Source organism: Myotis davidii, unplaced genomic scaffold, assembly GCF_000327345.1.
Source record: "Myotis davidii unplaced genomic scaffold, ASM32734v1 scaffold81, whole genome shotgun sequence".
In the NCBI taxonomy this organism is placed as follows: domain Eukaryota; kingdom Metazoa; phylum Chordata; class Mammalia; order Chiroptera; family Vespertilionidae; genus Myotis; species Myotis davidii.
The window spans coordinates 1,607,988-1,629,346 of NW_006291554.1; the positions used below are offsets into that span (position 1 = coordinate 1,607,988).

General features: G+C 57.0%; 2 protein-coding genes across 7 annotated transcripts in view; one reads left to right on the forward strand and one right to left on the reverse strand.

Annotated features, from left to right (window-relative positions):
• Positions 1-1,421: 1,421 nt before the first annotated feature.
• On the forward strand, positions 1,422-4,076 carry TMEM42 (transmembrane protein 42; the record flags this gene model as incomplete). Its single annotated transcript, XM_006765108.2, has 2 exons — positions 1,422-1,583; positions 2,190-4,076. Coding segments are annotated over 2 exons (285 nt in total), but the record flags the coding sequence as incomplete, so codon positions are not given.
• Positions 4,077-5,095: 1,019 nt separating this feature from the next.
• Positions 5,096-21,359, reverse strand: part of ZDHHC3 (zinc finger, DHHC-type containing 3) — a 27,314-nt gene continuing 11,050 nt past the window's right edge. Inside the window, exons 4-8 of one of the 6 annotated variants that reach the window (XM_006765089.2) lie at positions 18,933-19,029; positions 18,318-18,399; positions 18,131-18,223; positions 15,972-16,102; positions 5,096-6,932 (exon numbers count right to left, since the gene is read on the reverse strand). In XM_006765089.2, the coding sequence (XP_006765152.1) occupies positions 6,672-6,932; positions 15,972-16,102; positions 18,131-18,223; positions 18,318-18,399; positions 18,933-19,029 (664 nt within the window). In that variant the 3' untranslated portion in view covers positions 5,096-6,671. The other 5 variants (XM_015564853.1, XM_015564855.1, XM_015564854.1 and 2 more) reach the window with 5 other exon arrangements.

Genomic DNA, 21,359 nt, shown 5'->3' on the forward strand with positions numbered 1-21,359 from the left:
CTCCCGTCGGGCTGGTTGGCTCGGGGAAGGCGCCCACCTCCTCCATCTGCTCTCTACCTCTCATTTTAAGCCCCTTGTGCCGAACATTTCTCTCCACGTGACTCCAGGTGAGCCGCCTGTCGCCCATCTCTTCCCTCCGTAATGAACGGGTGTGTTGGCCGCGCTGCCCTGCCGCCAGGGAGCCTGGGGTTTGGGAGACGTTCTGGACTTTCCCCACGTTGAGATCTTAAGCTGCGGCCCGTGTCCGCTCACGTGCACCGTTTGGCTTCGCCATCCCGACTCTGCAGCCCTGAGTTAGACCCGACCTGGACGGGGCAGGTTGATGCTGAAGATTTCAGCCACTTGGGGCTAATCCAGGGGGAGCTGCCGGGCTTGGGGGGCGCAATTCTGGGAGTAAGTGGCCAGAGTAAGATGAGTGCCTCTGCGGCAGGAGGTTTTCTGGTCTTTCCAGTTGTGCCCAGGCCTTCAAACCCTTTATACAGGCAGCCGCCACTGGCACGGACAGCGCTTTGTGTACATTATACAAGGAAACCCTTTCCTCAAGACCCTATAAATCCAGCTGCTGGAAAACTGTTAGGGGAAATGAGTATGGGGTTTAGATGGTCACAACCTCCCCCCCACCCCCCACCCCCAAGCAGGCAAGTTGCTACCTTGAAACCAAGCAAGGGGCTCTGCATATCCTTAGCGTAGCAGAAATGTATTCTCTCAAGGCTGTCACCTTTTAGAAAAAGAGACAAAACTCGGCCAATCCTCCGAGTGATGCCTGGCATCACCAGCCAAATGGCCTCAGGTGGTTTGCCGTGGGCAGGGCTGCGTCCTGGTTAAGATGGTGGAGCCACACAGCTGGGTTTGAATCCTGGCAGCTCCTATCATCGGTGGTACTGAGGCAAGTTACTTAATGCCTCAGATTCTTTACCTGTAAAGTGAAGTTAAGGAATAAATGAGAATGCACTGAAAGTACTTACCACAGGGCCGGGCCCAGAGGAAAAGCCCCAGAATGCCCAGTGGGACCAGCCTGAGTGGGATGTAGCGGGCACAGAAGGGGAGAGACATGTCTAGTTCATGCTTCACCTGACCCCGGGAAGGTATCCCTACCACAGACCACATAGTAACGATTGGCCCTCGCGGACTGGACTTCCAGCATTGGTCCCTGATGCGGACTAAAGAACTGGTGCTCTAGAAAATACTGGTCATGGATTAGCATTTTCCTTCTGCCTAAGGTCACATGACCAATAAGATGGCCAAAAAGTGTCATCTCTGAATTTGTGTCAGCTGTAAAGTGGATGTGCTGCCCGCGGAGGGCTAAGTCCCGCGGGAAAGTTGAGGATCCCCTAGGCTGTGGTGGGGACTCAGGAGGGGGCCCTGGGGGTGCTGTGAGGGGCGCTGCTGGGTGCAGGGCGGGCTGGGCCTGGCTGCCGTGACACCTCCTCCTGCAGGTGCACGTGACCTCCTGTATCTTGGGCATCATCGTGATGGCGACCGCGAACTCTCTGATGTGGACATTCTTCAGCCGCGGCCTCAGTTTCTCCATGTCGTCGGCCATTGCCTCTGTCACGGTGACTTTTTCGAACATCCTCAGCTCGGTGAGTAGCCTGAGGGTCCAGTGCCCCGTCTCAAACTTGGGTTCTGGGTGGGTTACCCTTAGGCAGCCCTGCTTCCCCACATCGGAGAAAGGTCAGGAACCAGAGCAGAGGTTGGGCTGTGGCTGTTCCTCTCAACTCTCCAACTGAGGCATTCTCGCCTTCAATGGGACGCAGTCCAATGGTACAGCCAGCCTGCCTGCTGCTCGACCAGGCTGCAGCCCTCCTGCGCAGCCCACTGTCTCCTAGGGGCCTGCACCCTCCAGCATGAGATGCCAGGGCCTAGGTTCCTCTCTCTGGTGGCCTGAGGTCAGCAGGTGGGGGGAGGCAGGAGGCAGGAGGCCGCTCAGGTACCAGCCGCACACTGGCCTCGCTGTGGCCTCGGCTGGTTCTGTGCACTTTGCTGGCATCCAGTGCGGTGAGGAAGGTACTCTCCTCACTTCTGCAGGGGAAACCAAAAATGAGTCAAGTGACTTGCCAGCAGGGGCTCTAGACCCTTCCTCCCGCCCTAGGAGGGCAGTCAGCTCCCGGGGGCGGGGTTGTGCCCAGCCGCCCTGGCCGGGTCCCGTGGGCACGTGTTTCCGGACCTCACAGCTGTCTGTCCCACAGGCCGCCCTGGGCTTTGTGCTGTACGGAGAGAGCCAGGAGGTGCTGTGGTGGGGAGGCGTGTTCCTCATCCTCTGCGGACTCATCCTCGTCCACAGGAAGGCCCTTCCGCTCAAGCAGCAGTAGAGGCACTTGGCTGGTGGGCAGCTAGAAAGACAGATGGTGGCTCAGGCATGGGCTGGCGTGTGGGGACTGCTTCCCAGGGCGATCGGGGTGCAGCCTTCCGACCGTCAGCCAAAGGGAGTTGCTGCCGAGGGCAGCAGGCCTGTGACCGAGCAGCCTTGTGGTGGCAGCTCCGGCTCCTGAAGGGGAACAGCAGGCTCTGCCCCAGCACCTGGCCGTCTGCAGCGCTCCGTTTCTGACCTCCGGGCCCACCCAGGGGCCATGCAGGAGCTGGACTCGAACCAGCTGTACCTGTAGCCTGGTGGCCTAAGTCACGTGACACACCAGTGACTGGTGGGACTTGGACAACTTCTTGCCGATGTGTCGGGCCGGCTGTGCCATATTATAGGAGGAGGAAGACTGGATTAATGCTTTCTTGTAAGTTAAAACTACCAGGTGTGGAATCCTAATTCCTTCCTACATTTATTTCCTTCCTAAGTGTTTGGAGTCAGAGGGAGCAGCCAGGGCGAGCTGCAGCTCCTGGAGTGGTTATGGCCCCACCTTCCCCCGGCCTGGGTCCAGCTGCGGGCACACGGCTCCTTCCGATGTTCCCAGGCCGGCGCCCTTCCGGTCAGGAAGGCCCGGCCACCCCCTTGGTCCTCACGGGGAAAAGCTTGAGCTCACTTTGGGTCCCAGTTTTATTCTACAATTTATTAGGGTACAAAACTGGCCCAGAGGTTCGCTCACCCCCACTTCACCTGTAGGCCCCGTCTGTCCTTTGTTTGTTTCCCAGGCTCCTATGGCTTTTGTATCTACCCCGTGTGACTGGGACCCTAGGTGCTGCCCACACACTCCCGTGCATGGCCGATGTGACGCTCACCTGCTCCCGGTCCTCAGGGCTCCCGGGAGGTCTGAGCCCTCAGCCCGCCTGAACCCACCCCCTGGCCCCGGCTCCTCCAGCATTCCCTGCATAGAAAGGGACGTGGGACCAGAAGGCTGGGGAAGGGAAGGGCCATGTCCAGGCGGTCCCCCTCTCTGTGCCGTAGCGCTTCACTGCCCTCCAGTTCTCACTGCCGACAGGGCCTGCTCGCTCCCGTGGCTCCTGCTGACAGGGACCTGGCCCCGCCCGCCTCTCCCCAGGTCCTCTCTTGCTGCCTCTTAACACCCCGGTTGAGCCTGGCACTCCTGTGTTGAGAAGTCAGGGAGATGAGTGAGCAGACAGCGGTGAGGTAGGACAACCAGGCACGTGTGGCGTCCTGGGGGCATCACTCGAGAAAAAGGAGCGATCACCCGGCTGATGCTGAGGGAGGGGAAGGGGAAGACGGAGAGGCCTTTGGACTCGGACAGAGAGTTACAGGAGCAGCTTGGAGGAGGGTGGGCCACAGCCTGAGCAGATCAGGCTCATGAGGGATGGCGGGTCCTCCACTGATGCCGAAAAGTTGCTCGGAGTGGAAGGAAACTGAGTATGACCGAGGCCGCCACAGTGACTCATCCCCGAGGTCAGGAACGGACATGCCCGCTCTCAGCACTCCCCTCCGCATGTGACCAAGCTCTCCCAGAGCACGTGGTCAGGAAAGGGAAGGACGAAGTTATCTGCTCAGAGATGACATGATCTTGTAGGTAGCCTGTGCTAGAAGAGGGGCTGCCCCATTCTCAGGAGCCTCGGGGGGCCCAGGGGAGGGAGACCCCGAGTCGTCCTGGCAGGAGGTGCCGACCGAAAGCTATTCCTCTGTCCTCGGACTTGCTCAGATGATCCATGTGCTTTAATTAAACGGATGCTTCAATGAGGGTCCCTGAGTCTGTGTTCTTTTTTTTTTTTTTAATATATTTTATTGATTTTTTACAGAGAGGAAGGGAGAGAGATAGAGAGTCAGAAACATCGATGAGAGAGAAACATCGATCAGCCGCCTCCTGCACATCCCCCACTGGGGATGTGCCCACAACCAAGGTACATGCCCTTGACCGGAATCGAACCTGGGACCTTTCAGTCTGCAGGCCGACGCTCTATCCACTGAGCCAAACCGGTTTCGGCGAGTCTGTGTTCTTTCAGGGATCACGCTTCATAGCATCTTCTGCCGGGTCAGGTGGGCACTTGGGGAGCCATCCAATCCTCCTAACTCCCCAGGCCCAGGGGCTCCCCCTCCGAGGGGGTTGGGCTGTATTCGGGGCCTGTTCAGGGCACCCAGCCCCTCCCGGCGGTATCACCCAGCAGAGGCACGTGTGTGGGTTGAAGGTTATTTGTGTGTAATTTACGTGACATTCAGGGGTGGTGGGCTGGGTTCTAAATTAAAAAACTTTTGTCCTAGCCAGTTTGGTTTGGCTCAGGGGTTGGAGCATCATCTCTGCAGACTGAATGGTTGCGAGTTTGATTCAGGTCGAGGGCATGTGCCTCCGTTGCAGGCTCCATCCCTGGCCTTGTTTGGGGCACTTGCAGGAGGCAACCAATCCAGGAGTCTCTCTCAACATCAATGTTTCTCTGTGTCTCTCCCCCCTCCCTTCCACTCTCTAAAAATCCATGGAAAAAGTATCCTTGGGTGGGTTTAACAACAAAACCCTTCCATCCTGTGCACTCTTGCCCCAGGTGCCCCTCCCTAATGCACAGTAGGCGCTCAGTGAACACTCACCGCAGACACCACCTCGGAGGACCCCAAGGGGAGGGTGTTGCTAGTGTCTTCCCACTGCATCCCTACTGTGTCCTTGTCTCCCACACGGGAAATGAGAGAAAAGAGGCTTCGAGGTGACCGTGAGGAAGGACACCGCCCAGGGGCCCAGGCTGTGACCTTCTGCTGAAGGTGGAGACCAGCCACTGAGGTCACACGGAGCTTTTTATTGAAGAGAAAGGCCGAGGTCCCTGCCTCCCTCCCCGTAGGCATCAGCTGCAATGCTTCCCGTGTGAGGCCCAGCAGGAGGCTCCGCTGCTGGCAGCCACCAGAGGCGGTGGAGTTGCTGGTGAGGACATGAGGCTGGGGGTGGGCAGGGTGCTGTGGGTGAGGCCTGGTGTGGAGATGGGCCCAGGGAGGAGGGCGGGCCGGTCTGACAGGTGGCTCTGGGCTGCTGGGTCCCGCTGCTCTCAGGCCAAGCCCATTGAGGGGGTCGTATCTTAGGCCCAGGTTTAGCACACACCTCCCGCCGGAGCTCAGCAGACACCCGCAAGCCCCCTTCCCTTACTCTAACCTCGAGCCCTGCCTCCTCGGGGACACCAGCGGGCAGCACTGCGTCCTCCCTGGTGGGGTCTCTGGTCCCCAATCCTTGCTGAGCCCCAGGGCTGCGCTCTGGGTTAGGACAACAAACACCAGCTTGGGCAGGCAATGCGGGTCCTCCGATCCAGGTGCTGGTGTCACGGGCAGTGCACCCCAGAACAGAGCCTAGGCTGGGAGTGGGGGATCCCACTCTGGTACCAAACAGGGACCTGAGCCCTTCTGTCCAGAAGGTACTTCAACAACCTCTGAGATGGGTTCCCCTGCTCAGGCTTCAGCCTTCAAATGGGGCGACCAGGTCCCAGCCTCCTGGTAGAGTTGGGGGGAGAGGGTGTCTGTCTTCCTGGGTCATCACCGTGCAGCCCCGGGCCACCCCCCCCACCCCCCACAGAGACGAGAGGGGCACGATCTTGGGAGAAATGGCTAAAGCACACAGGCCAAGCTCCAGTCAGTTGTGCGCATGTTGGGTAGACTTCCTCCGGGAGGGAGCGGAAAAGTAAGTTCCCCTGGGAGGTCGAGAGGCCCCGGAGCTCCACACCGGTCCCTCCCCACCTGGGAAGGGACACTCGCAGCCACAGGCGGGACAGGGCGGGTGCAGGATCTTATCTGTGGGCAGAAGCTGAGTTGGGTGCTGCTGTCATGGGCTCGTGTCCATCCCGGGCACATCCCACACGGATGTGTGTCCCCATGCTGGGCCCGGCCTGGCCTGAAGGAGGCTGTGGCTGCCATGCGTTTCTCCTAACTTAGACCCCCTCCAGGGGGCTGGATCCTGGTGTCAGTGTCCCACCCCAGGGCCCCGAGGCTGCCCTTCTCTGTCTGCTGCAACCTCGTGGCCGAGATGGCAGGCCCCCCTTCCCAAGAGAAGACACACATCCCGAGAAAAGCCAAAGGCAAGTTCTTTGCTGCCCTGGGCCGCCCCGTCCAAAGCCCCCTTTGCCGGGCGAGGCTGAAGGACGCCCAGTTGTGGAGATGGCTCCTGGCATCCCTCCCTGGATACTCTTAGATGAACTCAGAGAAAGTCTCTTGTTCTCCTGTTACCCTGGTCCCCGACCCCCAGACCTGGCCCCACATGGGGAAGGAAGGAGGGTGTGAGGACAGCAGTGCCCAGGGAGCGGGGCACAGCGGGGGCAGGGGTGCGCTGTGCCCAGGAGCCCCGATGGCAGGTGACAACCCCCCCACAGCAGCATCACTCGTCCGTCACCTCCACAGAGTCCTCGTCCTTCCTCTCCTCCGACTGCTCCTCTGACTGCTCCTCCGTTGTTGTCTCCATGTTGTCTGACGACGCCACCTGCCGCACCCAGCCCTCGTCCCTGAGCACGGGGTGGTAGGGTCCGGAGAAGGGGTTGAACCAGTTCGGGGAGAAGTTCCCCCCAAAGGTCTCTTTGACGCCCTTCCAGCTGCCCCGGCGCTCCCTGGGCTGCTGCTTTCGTTTGAGGCGCTCAATGCTCTGGGGAGACAGTGGGGTAAGGAGGGTCAGCATGGCACGGGCTCAGCACAGGCTCCTCAGGGCTGACGGGGTGCAGTGGGGTGCGGGGTTGCAGCCAGCAGGATCTTGAGGGGACCAGGACTTCGCTTCCCACCCTCCCCTCCCCTCCCACAGGTGAGGGCTGCCCAGCCTTGGAGCCTGGAGCCTGGCTAAGCAGGGCCAGCTGTGCGCAGGGCCAGGCCCGGATTGGCCAGGGAGGAACACGGGCCTCTGAGAGCACGAGAGCTCGGCCGCCCGCCCTGAGCCCACTATAAAGGGCCACTCCCCCACGGCAGGCGGACGGTGCAGCAAACTCTGCATGAAGATGGCGGGGTGAGGGGGGCGTAGGGTACAAGCAGCATGAGCTGAGGAAGCCGACGTGCGCGCCAGTGAACATGCAGCGGGCAGCAGGGCACACCGGTCACTGGGAGGCAGAGGCGGGTGGCGGCTGCTGGTGGCAGTGACACCCCGCGGCCTCTCCCAAGCTGCCCACTCACCTGCCTCTGGGTGTCGGCTGCGACGCAGCCAGCAGGCCTCAGACAGGGTGTTAGGAGCCGGGAGAGCTAAAGGCCCGCACCCTCACAGAGCTTCCGCCCGTGGCCTCTGCCTTCCCTTCTCTTCGGGAAGCCAGAGGGTTTGCCGCGGTTTGGCAGGCTTGGGTCCTGCTCCTTCCCACCTCGAAACTACCTCCGAGTACCTAGCTCTAGGTTTCCCCTCCTTTTCCGCACAAGATCCTCCATAACCGCTGGAGTCCTTGCTGTTATGCAGAAAGAGAAACTGAGGCACGCACAGACTACGATCTGACCATGCCCCGGGCCAGGTCTCCAGCACTCTTTCTTCCCACGCCATTTTGGAGATTTAAGTTTCTTGGCTTTTGAAAAAGTTGTGGGCTGCCCTGGCCGGTGTGGCTCGGTTGGGTACCGTCCATACTCTGAAAGGTCCCGGTCAGGGCACAGGCCCAGGTTGTGGGCTCGATCTCCAGTGGGGGGTGGGCAGGAAGCAGCTGGTCGATGTTTCTCTCTCTCTCTCCCTTCCTATCTCTCTAAAAATCCATTTAAAAAATCTTTTTAAAAAAAGTATCTCATAAGTTACTGATTAATTACAAAGGGCAAAACAGAACTTCGCAGTCAGGACACTGGGATTCCACCGTAACCAAGTTGAAGTTAACATCACCCACGAGACCCCACTCCTGTGCCTGTGGGTGGGCCCACCTGGCCATGGTGCTCCGCCAGCACAGCCCGTCTAATCATGGGAAACAGACGCGGAGGGAGGCTGTTCTCAGGACACGGGGCTCATGAGCTCCAAAGTTTCAAAGTCTCATGAAAATGTTTTAGAACCAGGTAGAAGCAGTGGCTGCACAACGCTATGGAAATACTCACTGGCAGGGTCGCACTTTAAAATGGCTAAATTTGTTGTATGAATTTCACCAGAAAAATCCGACAACCAAAAACCATCAAGCTCAGGAAAGACAAAGACGGGAACTCTCATGAGCTGATGGAGACGAGACATGACAAGCGATGCCATGTGGCACCCGGGCAGAAAGTATTAGTGGGACAACTGGAGAAATCTGAATAGAGTATTAGCTTAGTATTGTATCTACAGATTTATATTTTTATATAAAATGTTTACATTGGAAAGACTGAGTGGAGGGTATACAGGAGCTCATTGTACTGTATTAACCACTTTTTGTAAGTCTGAAGTTATTTCACAGTCAAAGTTAAAATAGTCTGAGACCAACATTTATGCAATGCGATCTTGGACACTGACTTATAATAATGGAAGTTGGAAACTGTTGAAATGTCTAATTGTGGCGGTTATGAACTTACTCTGTGAAGTTATGCGATTAAACATGGCGTTTCTACGTTTTCACGTGGCCCTGGAAGGGCCCGTGCCATGGTGACCAGGGAAGAAAGTAAAGGGCACAGGACATCACCACGGAACCTGAGGTTCCCTTTTGGGGGGGCGGGGGGGGTTAGATGACTTTATTTAGAGGTATTTATTTCTGGAGGCTTTCCACACTCCTGGTTTCCACCAATGCACAGGTGTTACTCTTTTAACCAGAACAAAAACAGCTGTTTCAGAAAATGGACCTTGTTGAGTCTCGAGGGCCTCACGTGGGTCAGGAGTACAGCACGCACGTGGCCCGTGGACTGGCTCCCCCGCCCCCCCACCACCACCAGTCCTCAGTCCTCCCTGCTCAGCAGCCCCAGCAATGCCACCTGAGACCTGAGGCTGCTGCTTCGGGGACCCTGCATTCCTTTCCTGGGTGATCGTCTGCAGCGTGTTAGGAGGGTTTTAAACCATGACGGCAGGGCGGCTGGGACGTCAGCACATGCTGACCAGGCTGCAGAGGGGACACCCGGAAATGACAGGTGGCTGACTGGGCTCACCCAGAGCCACGACTCTGGGTCCTCACTGCCACCCAGCGAGGAGGCAGGCTCCGTACTGCCCTTGGCAGGTGGGCAAACAGGCTGAGAGGCCACAATCGTGGCCAAAGCTCGTCTGCTGGTCTCGCACCAGAACCGGAGTCTTCCTTCTCTCTGCCCAAGTGGGTTTCATCCTCCTGCAAACACTCGCTCTGCTGGTGCTGAGCTCAGGCAGAGAAAAGCCGGAGGGCAAGAAGCACAAGCCCCCAGGCCACTGGCTTCCACTCCACAAGCCTGGAGAATATTCCAGACAGAGCCTGCCTGCCTGGCCACCAGGTGAAGCGCCTCAGCAGTTAAGCAGACAAACCTGCAAGGAGTGTGCCACCTCCGCTGAGTCTGGAGAGAAGAAATTCCATCAAATCTGATGCATAAAAAGCCCGAGGGCCTGGACCTTCAGGTTCGGGGGGAGCCCCTGGGGTTACTTCTTCCTGGAAGGACTCAGTGGGTAGTTTTGTGTGAACTTAAAGGGTCCTGAAGGCAGTTCTTCAGCTGGAGGTGTGCAGAGGAAGCAGCATCCCCCTCAGGCTTCCACAGTGATGCCCCGGGACCAAGGCTCCAAGGGAGCCCCCTCCAGCACATGCTCTTAGGACTCAGCTGAGGCCCGTGGAGGAGCGCAGCGTGTCCCCTGCTCCCATGTCACCAGGTGTAGAAAGTCAGCCACCGCAGCCTGCACACGTGCCCTCGCGGAGGCCAGAGAACTCCCTTCCCCGGGGCTTTCACGCAGGAAATACTTGTCTGTTGCAACCCAGCAAACATCCCGTTTCGTGGAGCAATACTTGTCTTCTAATGTGCAATGCATTTTTTTTCCCTTTACAAAAATGCTGTTGCAAACCGATAAACTGATTCACAAATGAAAAGCTGTGACCTGGTTCAAAAGGCGCAGCTCTAATCCTTGGCGTTTGCTAAAGCCATCGACGCGTCAGACTCGGCACTAACATTCACATTCATTGCCCTCAGCTAGTCCTCACATCAGCCTTGTGATTTGCAGTATCCCCAATTTTACAGAAAAGTGAGGCGGAAGTAAGTCACTGCCCAGGTCCCACAGGATGTACGCGAGCAGGGGTTTGATGCAGATGGAGCCAGGGTCCCGGGGCCTCACTAGACTCCGGCCCCAATGCAGGGATGCAGCTCCCTCTGTCCGGGTCTCCGAGAGCTCTCCTCCCCGAAGCTTTGCATAATTCCCTGCATCCGTTTGGCAGGTGAGGCGCCCGGGGCCACTCTGCTTTGCTTGGGAACCACAAGCCAGAACATGACTTTCTTGGGGGAGAAGTTGGGGAGATGAAGCCTTCACTTTGGGAGTAGGCTGGCCACTGGCTTGTCTTTCGCTGTGAATTCCTCCTTCTGTGAGGTGATGCTCAGCTCAGACATGTATTTAAGAAACGAGAAAAGAGCCCGTTGAGTGTGAGGTCCCCAGGTAGAAACCAGGGGCCAGGACCTGTGCCTGCCCAGGCTTAAGTACCCACACTTGGAGCCACTCCTTGGAGAACCCTGGCTCCATTCTTTCCCCTCGCTCTTCCAGATGGTTCTCCACCAAAGGGCCTTGGGCCCAGTGTGGTTTGCAACCCCGGGCCACACCGATAACGCGGTTGCCTTCTAACACTCGCACTGTCCCTCAGCATCCATTGGCGGGGGGCGGGGGGTGCAGGCCGAGGGGAGGGGCTCCAGGGCACATGGCTCAGCACTGAGCCCGCAGCACTCGGGACCAGGGCCTCAGGGCATCAGGCCACCTGCAGAGACCCAGGAACCAAAAGGGGTCCTCAGACCTGAGTGTGTGTCAGAATTGCCGCAGGGCTGTTGCAATGTAGACTGTGGGGCCCAGGGTGGGGCCTGGGAACAGGCATGTCTAACGTGCCTGGGGGATGTTGCTGCTGCTGCTCTGGGCACCACAGTACAAGAGGTGCTGCCCAGGTGCCTCGCCAGGAAAGATTCTCGGGAGGAATCCTAGCAAAAGCCTCGCCACATTTCTTTGGCATTTAAAGGCCCTTTCGAGGTTGGGAGCCCTCACCCCTCTTTACTGGCTGGCTCCTCTTTAGGCTGATGCATTGGAATGAAAGCAACTTAAACCCATTTGCCCAACCAGCCGCCCAAAGCCTGGGTTTCTGTGATGCCCACCTCACGTAGGTGGCCGTAATGTTTCTTCATGGCCTCATCTGGACGATTTTGCATCAGGAAGGCGACCTTAACTCTCCAAGCAGCCTCGCCAGAACGAGCAAAGGCTGGTAACAAGGTGTCTCATTTTGGGTTCTTCTAAGACAGAGATGCAGTGCTTACGACTGATAGGAGACCTGGCAAGTGCTGCCTGGACTCGCCTTGGGTGCACGAGTCACCGTGCAAATCTGCAGGTCTGTTTGCAATGCGCGGAGTCACCTGACTCAGCTCGCCATGTCGCCTTCCTTTCTCACTCCACTCCCCGGAGGCCGTGTGGAAAGACTGGCTACGACTGGCCCATTTCCTATGCTCGCGCCATTCAGTGCTGTCCCAGCTCCTATGCCGAAGCCGAAAGCTAGGGCCATTTAACACCCACACTTCTCCCACACCTAAGTGTGGGGAACAACTGCTATAAACTAGATTTAAAACCGACCTCAGCTGTGCCTGCAGCTCAGGCAGCACAGCGGCCAGTCCGAGTTAACAGACATAGGGGCGCAGACTTTCGGTTAGACATCAAAGGGACGACGGGAGCTCCTCAAAGCAGCCCACCAGGACCGTTTGTGGACGTTGCCAGCAATTTCCTCTGGCTTTTGGCTGGGAGGGCAGGTCAGGGTTTCTCCCCAGGCTGCACCCTAGAAACAGCACACCTGACCTTTTCCATAGCCACTGAGAGCCAAAGGGCAGGCAAGGGCTTTGGCTGCAGAAAGCCAGAGGAGAGGCTGTGGGCAAGCTTGCTCAAGAGGAGTCCCAGTGCCCTTTAAAAACATGTAAATCCTCATTCAAGAGGGAGCATCAATAAAAACAAACTCCGACCAGCCGGCCAGTCACCGGCGCTGGCTGCGGTGACGCTGGGCGAGAACAGAGCTCAACCACAACAGGTTTTTGGAAAACGTTTATTGCATTTGGTTTCCAGGTGGAAGCACTGACAGGATTGAAAGAGGCGCATATTCCCCTTCTCTGAGAAACCACCTGGCTGGATCCAGTCTCCCTACCCACGACTGGACTTAATAACTCTTATCCCCCACCCCCACCCCAAGCAAGAGCTAAAAAAGGCTTGTGGCAATTGCTTAAAAAACAAATCCATGTGTGAGAATCCAGATGATCAGTATTCCAATTCCTGCGAGTGTTTGGGTGGCCGGCGCTGTCTCCTCACCGGCCGTCATCAGGCCGTTCTCTTGCAGATGAACAGGAGGGGCTCCCAGGGCAGGCTGCCCCAGCCCCGCACCTGGCTCAGGTGTGCCTGCTGACTCCAGTGACTGCATGGCCACCTACCAACCTTGAAGTCAGGGCTGGAATGTCCCCCTTGCATCGTGGTTAGCCCCAGGCCAGGGCAACAGTCTCCCAGGTTAGAACACAGACCAGATGTGGGTCCGTGCACACGGCTGGGTCTGAACACCAGGAGGTAAACCCCTTTGGCGACTTACAACACGAGGAAGGAAGGGCTGATGGCAGGGCTGCGGCTCCTCGTTGTGGGGGAGGGAGAGTGAGCCGACTAACAGGAACATGGAGCTCGCTCGAAACTGTCACATTTTCATCCTTTGATTGTGTAAGGCATTTTGAACTGGAAAGACCTCTTTCCTTCACACTCTTTCAAATAATCAGAGGGAATAGAACTGGTGATTCAGAATACATATAGGATCCCTTCCGTCCCTGCCATTCCACACCCCGAGTCCATCAAGTACAAGGCAGGCAATTGATTTCATGGGTTAGGAGGCAAACCGAGTCCACACAGGGGATGAGGCCACTGTGCGGGCCCTTCGTAGGGCTCCAGCCCTGATCCTGCCCCTCTAGGCCACAAGGGTGAGCATCCATCTTCTGTGTTTCAGTTGCACGGGGCCCTGCCACTCACTGCCTGCCTCTGCCTCCCCAGCCAGGCGTCGACACGGTCCTTCCACGCACCTTCCACGCACCAGTCACGTCTCAGTTAGTAGGAGTGGGCACGGCCTGGAGACAGCACCGTCCACGTTAGTCATGCCAGACAGACAGCAGAGAGGAAACCAGAGGCCAGAGAGGTGGTTTTTGAAAGGAGAAAAGAGCAGCTTCGGTTGCCAAAAAATAGGAAGGATGATCTTTTAAAAATAAAACATGGGGACGTTTTTTCTCTGCAATGCTCAGCCATTTTACTTGAGTCATAAAAAAGTTTTGGAGCAGTTGGTTTGCTTTCTGGTTTGAGTGCTCGTGAGAACGGGCCGCGGTGCTGGGATGTGTGTGTCTGAGAGGCAGTACTGCCAGGGGTCCTTCAGACCACGTACTGGGACGGGTCTGCCTTCCCGTGGTCGGGCGTGGCAAAGGGGCTGGCCCAGCCTAGAGAGAAGGGGTGGCCAAAAACGGCTTTCAGGTTCATCCATTTTGTTTTTTTAGCCCATCTTCTCTCTTCCTTTTTCAATTGCTCTATTCCCTGAAAACAAGAACAACCACACTTCAGTCACACACTTCATCGCTGTGGGATTGGGGGAGGGAAGTCCATTGGCCTGAGGTGAGTGGAGTAAACGTCTCCTTTATAAAGCCATAGAGCAGCTACACATCACATTTGCCTTCCCTTTCTCTCATAAAAAGTGTAAAAAACCCAGACTTTCTTGGGGATGAGGTGCCAGGGCCCAGGGTGGGCGGGCCAGGGCCTGCAGGCTTTGGCACTGGAGCCGCGGAGCTGGCAATCTGACAGCCAAGGGTGACTGCTCAGTTGGGACTGGTTCACAGGAAGTCTGCGATACCATGACCACTTTGTAGACAAAAAAAAAAGAGAGAGAGAGAGAAAAAGAAAACAAAGTGAGTCAAAGGGCAGCTCTGGTGGGTCAGACTCCGCCAGAAGGGTCAGGAGCACAACTGAGAAGGTGGAAAGGAGGGACAGGCGGGTTGGGAGAAGTCACCAGAGGAAGGAGATGGGTTAGTACAGGTCAGGGGGCCACACGGACAGACCAGTCAGCCTCAGTCACGGCGAAGGCCTTCCCGGGGCTCCTGTGGGGAGACGTGTGACCCTGGGCAACCTCAGCAGCTGTCACAGAGCCTGCACTCCCGTCTCAGGAAAAATGGGGGCTGCGGAGAAAGCTGGTCCCCCCAATGGATAGAGCTGGTCAGTGAGGGGGACAGGGATTTGTGTCTGGTCTCTGGTGAGGGGGGAGCAGCCCCACCCAGGCTGGGGAGGACCTGTTTCCCATGAGCGGTGGGGCCTGCCCTTCCTTCCTTTCCAACATGACTCCTGGAGGGGAAGATGGGCCAGGCCCTGACAGCTCTCCTCAGGCTCCCCCAGGTTACGGCCCGTGTGGCCTGGCAGCACCCCAATAGCAGGCAGGAGGTGGGGCTGGAACACCCCGGTTCCTGCAGACCTTCCACAGAGAAGCTGGTCCTGTTTACTGCCTGGATTCCTAGCTGGATCCACCACTGGCTACTGTTTTTATAGAAACTCCTTTTGTAATGATGTTATTTCTTATTTACATTACGATTCATAACAGTAGCAACATTACAGTTAGGAAGTAGCAACGAAAATAATTTTATGGTTGGGTCACACCATGAGGAACTGTATTTAAAGGGCCAGAAGGTTGAGAACCACTGTTAAACCATGGCGAATTCCCACAGGTGCAAACAGTGGTGCCTGGGCAGCCGGGCAGCCAGCCCTTCCCTGCACTGGCCTTTCCCGCCCGCGGGAGGGCCCTGGCAGCTGAGGCAAGCATTCCCCTCACATGAGCCTCCCTCCAAGGCCGACTACTGGGGCCTGCAGTCTCCACAGGGGCCTGGATGCTGCTGAGAGCTGCCCCCCGAGGGGACCCTGGGAAGCCAGGATGGACTCTCAACCTCAGGACTCCACTGCTCCCTCCTGGGCCCCTTACAGGGAGCCCCAAACCCAAAAAGGGAAGCGATGCCCACATCACAGCCACGGGTTAGCACCTTGAGGCTTCTGGACACCTTAGGACGGTTGGGGGGAGGTGGCACCAGGGGAGTGGGCTCTGGCCCAGCAGCTTCGAGGCTCCCAGAGGCGGAGCTGTGAGTACGGGAAGGCAGGACCAGGGAGAAGCGGTGGATGAGGACCAGAGCAGGCCCGGCAGAGGTGACCGGGGCCCAGCGAGGACGAGCTACCACTGATCTGGGGCTCGAGGCAGGGCTGTCTCCTGCTCTGCCCTCAGGACCAGACATGAAGTCACCTCCTCTGGGAGTGGCTCTGCCTGGGCCACCTGGGTCCCGGCACTCTCTGTCCACCATCCAGTCTCCAGCCTGTGGCCCCAGATGGGAGGTGTCCCAGTGCCCAGCAGAGCGGCGCACAGACAGAACGCTCAGGGGAGCATGGAAGGACCTGTGGCCAAGGGGACCCCTCACCAAGGCTGCTGGGCCCCTTGCTGGTGTGACGGCATGCCAGCCCCCAGGGGAGGACGCGTGTGTGCATGAAGATCAGTGTCCCTGGGAATGGGGGATCTGCCCCGCACCCGGGGTCTGTGCAGGCCACCCTCCTGCTCACCGTCTCGTCCGTGCAGATGGAGTGCACCTGGGTTCCGAACATCACCGACGTGAAAATGAGGAAGAGCAGCCCCTCGAAGCACAGCAGGATGAGGAGGATCACTGTGGTGGGCGGCGAGAAGTAGCTGCACTCTGCAAACAAAGGGCACGGGGCTCAAGGCTGGCCCATGCCCACCGCCCCCAGGCCCCCTCTGCCCCAAGTCCCCCGGTGGGTCCTCCTGGTGCCACGTCTCTGGTCTCCAGGCCTCAGTGAGGACCCTCCCCACCCCGCCTGGTTGCACCTACACTCCCTATGGGAGCCCTCCTTGACTGGCCGGGCCCTGCCAGGGCCTCCCTCCCACACACCAGCCCTCGCTCGCTGCCGCTTCCCGCCAGCAGGCCACCCGCTCCAGGCCAGGCCTGGCTTGCAAGCCCTCTCTGCTGTGAGCACTTGGCCTCCGAGCCTCTGCTTTTCCTCTCCACGTGCCGAGCAACTCCCACCCTGCAGGCCTGGCTCAGGTCGGAACAAGGCCGGCTCAGAACGCCCTGCGGGCCGCCCGGCTCCCAGCGGCACTAAGAAAACGGCCCGTCAGCTCTGTTCTGGACAGAGACACGGCCTCACTGACGGTCTGTGACTCTCGTCACTGCCCAGGTCTGTGAGCCGGACGACGGGATGGTGTCTGTGATGATGAATGTCCTTGTCAGACCTTACCCCAAGCCGCCAAGGCCACACCTGGATCCGGGGCCTCGCTGATGCGGTCCTTTTAGAATGTTCACCAAGGAACCTGCGGTGGCCCCCAGCTGTGCAGGACCCCGACCTGCAGAAACCCCAACCCCACCCCCACTCACTGACAACCTGGCTTGTGCTAGAACCGCGCTAGTCAGGAAAGCAGGGAGACAGGGTGCTATGGACAGAACTGTGTCCCTCAATTCCTGTATTGAGCCCCAGCCCCCACTGTAGTGGGTTCAGAGACGGGCCTTTGGAAGACGCAGGTAGGTGAGGCCCTTACAGAGGAGACACCAGGGCGCTTGCTGTCCCCTCCCTGCCCTGGGAGGACTCAGGAGGAGGTGCCACCTGCCAACCAGGAGTCCCTGCCTCAGGAGCCCAACTGGCGGGCACCTCGCCCTGGACTTCCCAGTGCCAGAGCTGTGAGCAGTACATGTGTGAGCCGCCCAGTCTACGGTGCTGTTAGGGCAGCTCACAGGGGTTCTCTTCCCCTAGATGAGGTCCAGCCAGAGTGCTGGGCAGGGCCAGGGAGGGAAGAGGGGGCGGGTGCAGACTGTGACACAGGGGAAACCTCTTAATATCTGGTTGGAGCTAGGGATACTGTCTTTTTCATAGCCTCATGAGTTGTTTTTTTAATGTGTTTTTTATTGATTTTAGAGATAGAGGAAGGGAGAGGGATAGAGAGAAACATGGATGACTACGAAACATCAATTGGCTGTCTCCTGCACGCCCCCTACCGGGGATCGAGCCCACAACCCGGCATGTGCCCTGACTGGGAATCTAACTGTGACCTCCTGAGCCACGCCAGGACCATTGAGCAACACTGGCCGGGCAGCCTCAGAGTCCTGAGAAACAATAACAGCAAGAAAATGCCCAAGAAGTCAGCATGTGCAGGAAGAGCAAAACTTCTAAAGGATGGTGAATGAAAAAGGGGAAAACATCGAGGGAAAAACAAATACGATGTTTCTGCTCACGGCGTTTGCTCACAGGTTGTGTGTGTGAAGGATCTAGCTCAGCAGGCGGCCTCTTAAATCTGTTAGCATCTAATCACTTTTTTAAATTTTTTATTCTTTTAAATTTCATTGATTTTTTTTCAACATCTATATTTTCCCTCAGAATTTATATAATTTTCTGGTTGGAGCTCCTTCGTTGGCATTTACATTTAAATGGAATACTTCTAAAACAGCAAGAATTTGTCTACAACCTTAATGTCAATTGGTGATCAAACAGTTAAAAAGCAACCACCACAAAAAAACAAACAAATTAACAAAACATCTCCACATCCCAGGCAGGAAGTTGAAAATGAGTTTCTGCAAGATTGGAATGGGTGACCTCTGAATGGAGGGCTTTGGCCAAGGGCACGGAAACCCACTCCCGGGCCTCGCCTCCTGGCTGGGCCTGCCCTCTCCCAGGCGCGCTAGGGCGGGCGGGGTCTGCCCAGCTCTCCACTTTACCTGTGGAACTGCCTGTAAGGGGCTGCGTTTTCTCCTGAGAGATTCGGGTCTCTGCTGTTCCTTCCCTGGTCAGTCCGTGGGCTTGCAAGAGATCTAATAAATTGAGGGTGGCCCCTGGCACCACGATGGAAATAAGGAGCCCGCCTCTCATGTCCCCCACCCGGAGGAGAGCCCTGACCACACTCACTTGTCCAGTCTTCTTCGAAGCAGTGTAGGAAGTGGAACCCCACCATGATGAGGGCGTGCAGGGAGATGAGAGCTATGTACATCTGCAACGAAAGCGGGGCAGGCGTCAACGTGCGAACCCCGCACGCAGGAGCACTCAGGGTGAGGGAGGGCCAGGAGCAGGACCAGAGGCACCTGCCCCCCGCACTGGTCCCCTCCCCCAGCCCCGGGTCTGAGGTAACAGCCACTCGCTGGGACGGACTGTGTGAACAGTGGCCGTCACCAGGCGTGACCTGGACTCCGGGTGGGTGGGGCTGCCTCGGGGTCGCTCTCCTCACCGAGCAGGGAGGGTGCTGACTGCCAGTGGCCCTTCCAGCCCTCACACTGAACACACCCCGCCCACCTGCAGTCACCGCCAAAGCGGCTCCTATAGCGACTCAGACTGGGCGCTGGCCCTCGCTTAGAGCTCACCAACTTGAGTCTGTTTTCTAGGAGCTCAGGAGCAGGCAGCCCTGGCTGAGCGAGGCTGGCCGAGGCGCTATTCGCAGCAGCAGGGAGCTCGCGAGTGCTGGGAACCTGGGGAAGCAAGTGCTCCGCGGGTTCCGGGAGGGTGGGGCAGACCCGGAAGGGGACTTACTGTAAACAGGACGAAGTACTTCTGGTTGTTCTCGCCCACGCAGTTATTGACCCAGGGACAGTGGTGGTCCATCTTCCGAATGCACCGCTTACACACACTGAAACAGCCGCGGGCGGAGCGTTAGGAGGGCCCTGGCCGGAGCCCCGGGAACACAGACCTGGCCTCCTGCTGGGTGCGGGCTGCAGGGGCTGCGGGTCAGTCACCCACCAGGGCCTCTCGGTTGACACACAGGGGATGGAACTGACGTGGTGTGGCTGCTCTCTTGACGCGACACTGAGCTGAGAGTGTGGTTTAGTGAGAGGACATGAAGAAGCAGTTTCAACAACTTGAGGAGATGGGATACAGAATCAGGGCTCCCAATTCCCCAGAAAGACCCAAATCCCGAGGGTGGGGTGGAGCTTCCCAGGTGGGCGGAGTTTCCAGGGAGGGTGTGGCTGCGGGAAGGGAAAGCTGGAAGAGTTCAGAGCGGGGTCAAGTGCAGGTTCTCAGGGCAGCGGGAAGCCCCCCTCCAAGAACCTTTCAGCTCCCAGATAACACCCACTTTGCCAAAAAAAAAGCACAAAAGTCACTTAAGCTCAAGTGTCGATCGGATGATCTAATAAATTTGCAAATTACTAACTCGTTATTGGGATCACTTTTGGAAGGTTTCAAGCTTATTTGATAGCAAACATCCTCCCTACCCTTTTTGGACAAACCAAGTAATAACATGAAACAAGAGAACAGGTTAATGGGGGCTTGAAAGCAACTACTTTCCAAAGCTCAAGTTTAGAAAGACCCACTTGCCAATAGATGGGTTCATCAAGATTGTTCCCTTTTCACCGAAACTGGTTTGGCTCAGTGGATAGAGCGTTGGCCTGCGCACTGAAAGGTCCCAGGTTCGATTCCGGTCAAGGGCATGTACCTGGGTTGCGGGCACATCCCCAGTGGGAGATTGCAGGAGGCAGCTGATCAATGTTTCTCTCTCATCGATGTTTCTAACTCTCTCTCTCCCTTCCCCTCTGTAAAAAAAATCAATAAAATATATTTTAAAAAAAGAAAAGATTGTTCCCTTTTCAAATCATTAAAACAGGATCCTTAACATTTATCTCAGGGGTATTATTTGTTCAAAACAGTTGGGCCCGGTCGGTGTGGCTCAGTGCTTGAGTGTCAACCCATGAACCAAGAGGTCACTGTCAGGGCACATGCCCAGGTTGTGGGCTCGATCCCTAGTAGAGGCTGTGCAGGAGGCAGCCAATACAGGATGTTCTCTCATCGATGTTTCTCTCTATATATACCTCTCTCTAAAAAAAAAGAAAAATATATCAATAAAAACATATTTTAAAAAACACAGTTGGAATTACACCAGCTTTTCTTCCCACCAGTTTCCATAACTAACTTTGTCTCCGGCTCTTACAGTGCAGTGGGCTGTGGTGGGTGGACTCTGCAGGAAGGATTGGCCTTGGGGAGCTGTTTGGAAAAGAAGGGCTACATCGGTCCACATGGGGGTGCCGTTTGCGCAGGTCTGGCTGAGGGCACAGAAGGTGCAGGAGGGACTCTGTGGGTGTGGAGGTGAGCAGAGCCTCCTGGCCAGGAGCCCAGCCCCAGCTCCACCGCGAGGCCACACGCTGAGCTGCAGGCCCCAACCCAAGGAGGAGATGTGGCCTTTTGTAAGCGTGAGCTCTGGGGCCAGGCAGACCTGGCTCACCTCTGGGCCCCGGCTCCCCATCCACAGGAAGCCCTGACCAAAGGAAGAAGCAGGGCCAGACACTGGGCCTGGCTCAGCCGCACCGCAGTCATCCTGGCCTCCCCCCTGTTCCCTACAACTGCAGAGGGTCTTTCTAGCATCAGAAAGGGGCGCATCTCAGAGATGCTGGGCCAGCTCCAGCATCCCCTGGGCCAGGAGGGCAGGGAGGAAGTGAAGAGAAAGTCAGGTACCAGCACCCCATTACCTGTTCTCTCTGCATGGTGTTACCAAGTTAAAAAGGTAAGAGCCCCGGCCAGGTGGCTCGGCTGGCTGGAGCGTCCTGCACAGCAAAAGGCTGGGGTTCAGCTCCCAGTCAGGGCACGAACGGGAGGCAACCGATCAATGTCTCTCTCTCACATCCATGTTTCTCTTTCTCTTAAAAAAAAAAATCAATAAAGCATATCCTCTGGTGAGGATTAAACAAACACATGAACAATACATACAGGGTGGGCAAAGGTAAGTTTACAGTTGTGAGTACATGAAACAGTTTATCCTTGTATTATTTATTAATGAATATATTGTTTATTTGTATTACAACTGTAAACACTCTGACCACCCTGTATTTCAATGGGTAGCACTTGTTCCTGATACAAATTTTAAAAGTACAGACAAGCAGACAGTGAGGAGTGATGCCTCCTGCATCCTGGGCCTCAGCCACCAGGCCCCACACTCCCCCACGGAGCAACCAGGCCCCACACCCCTCC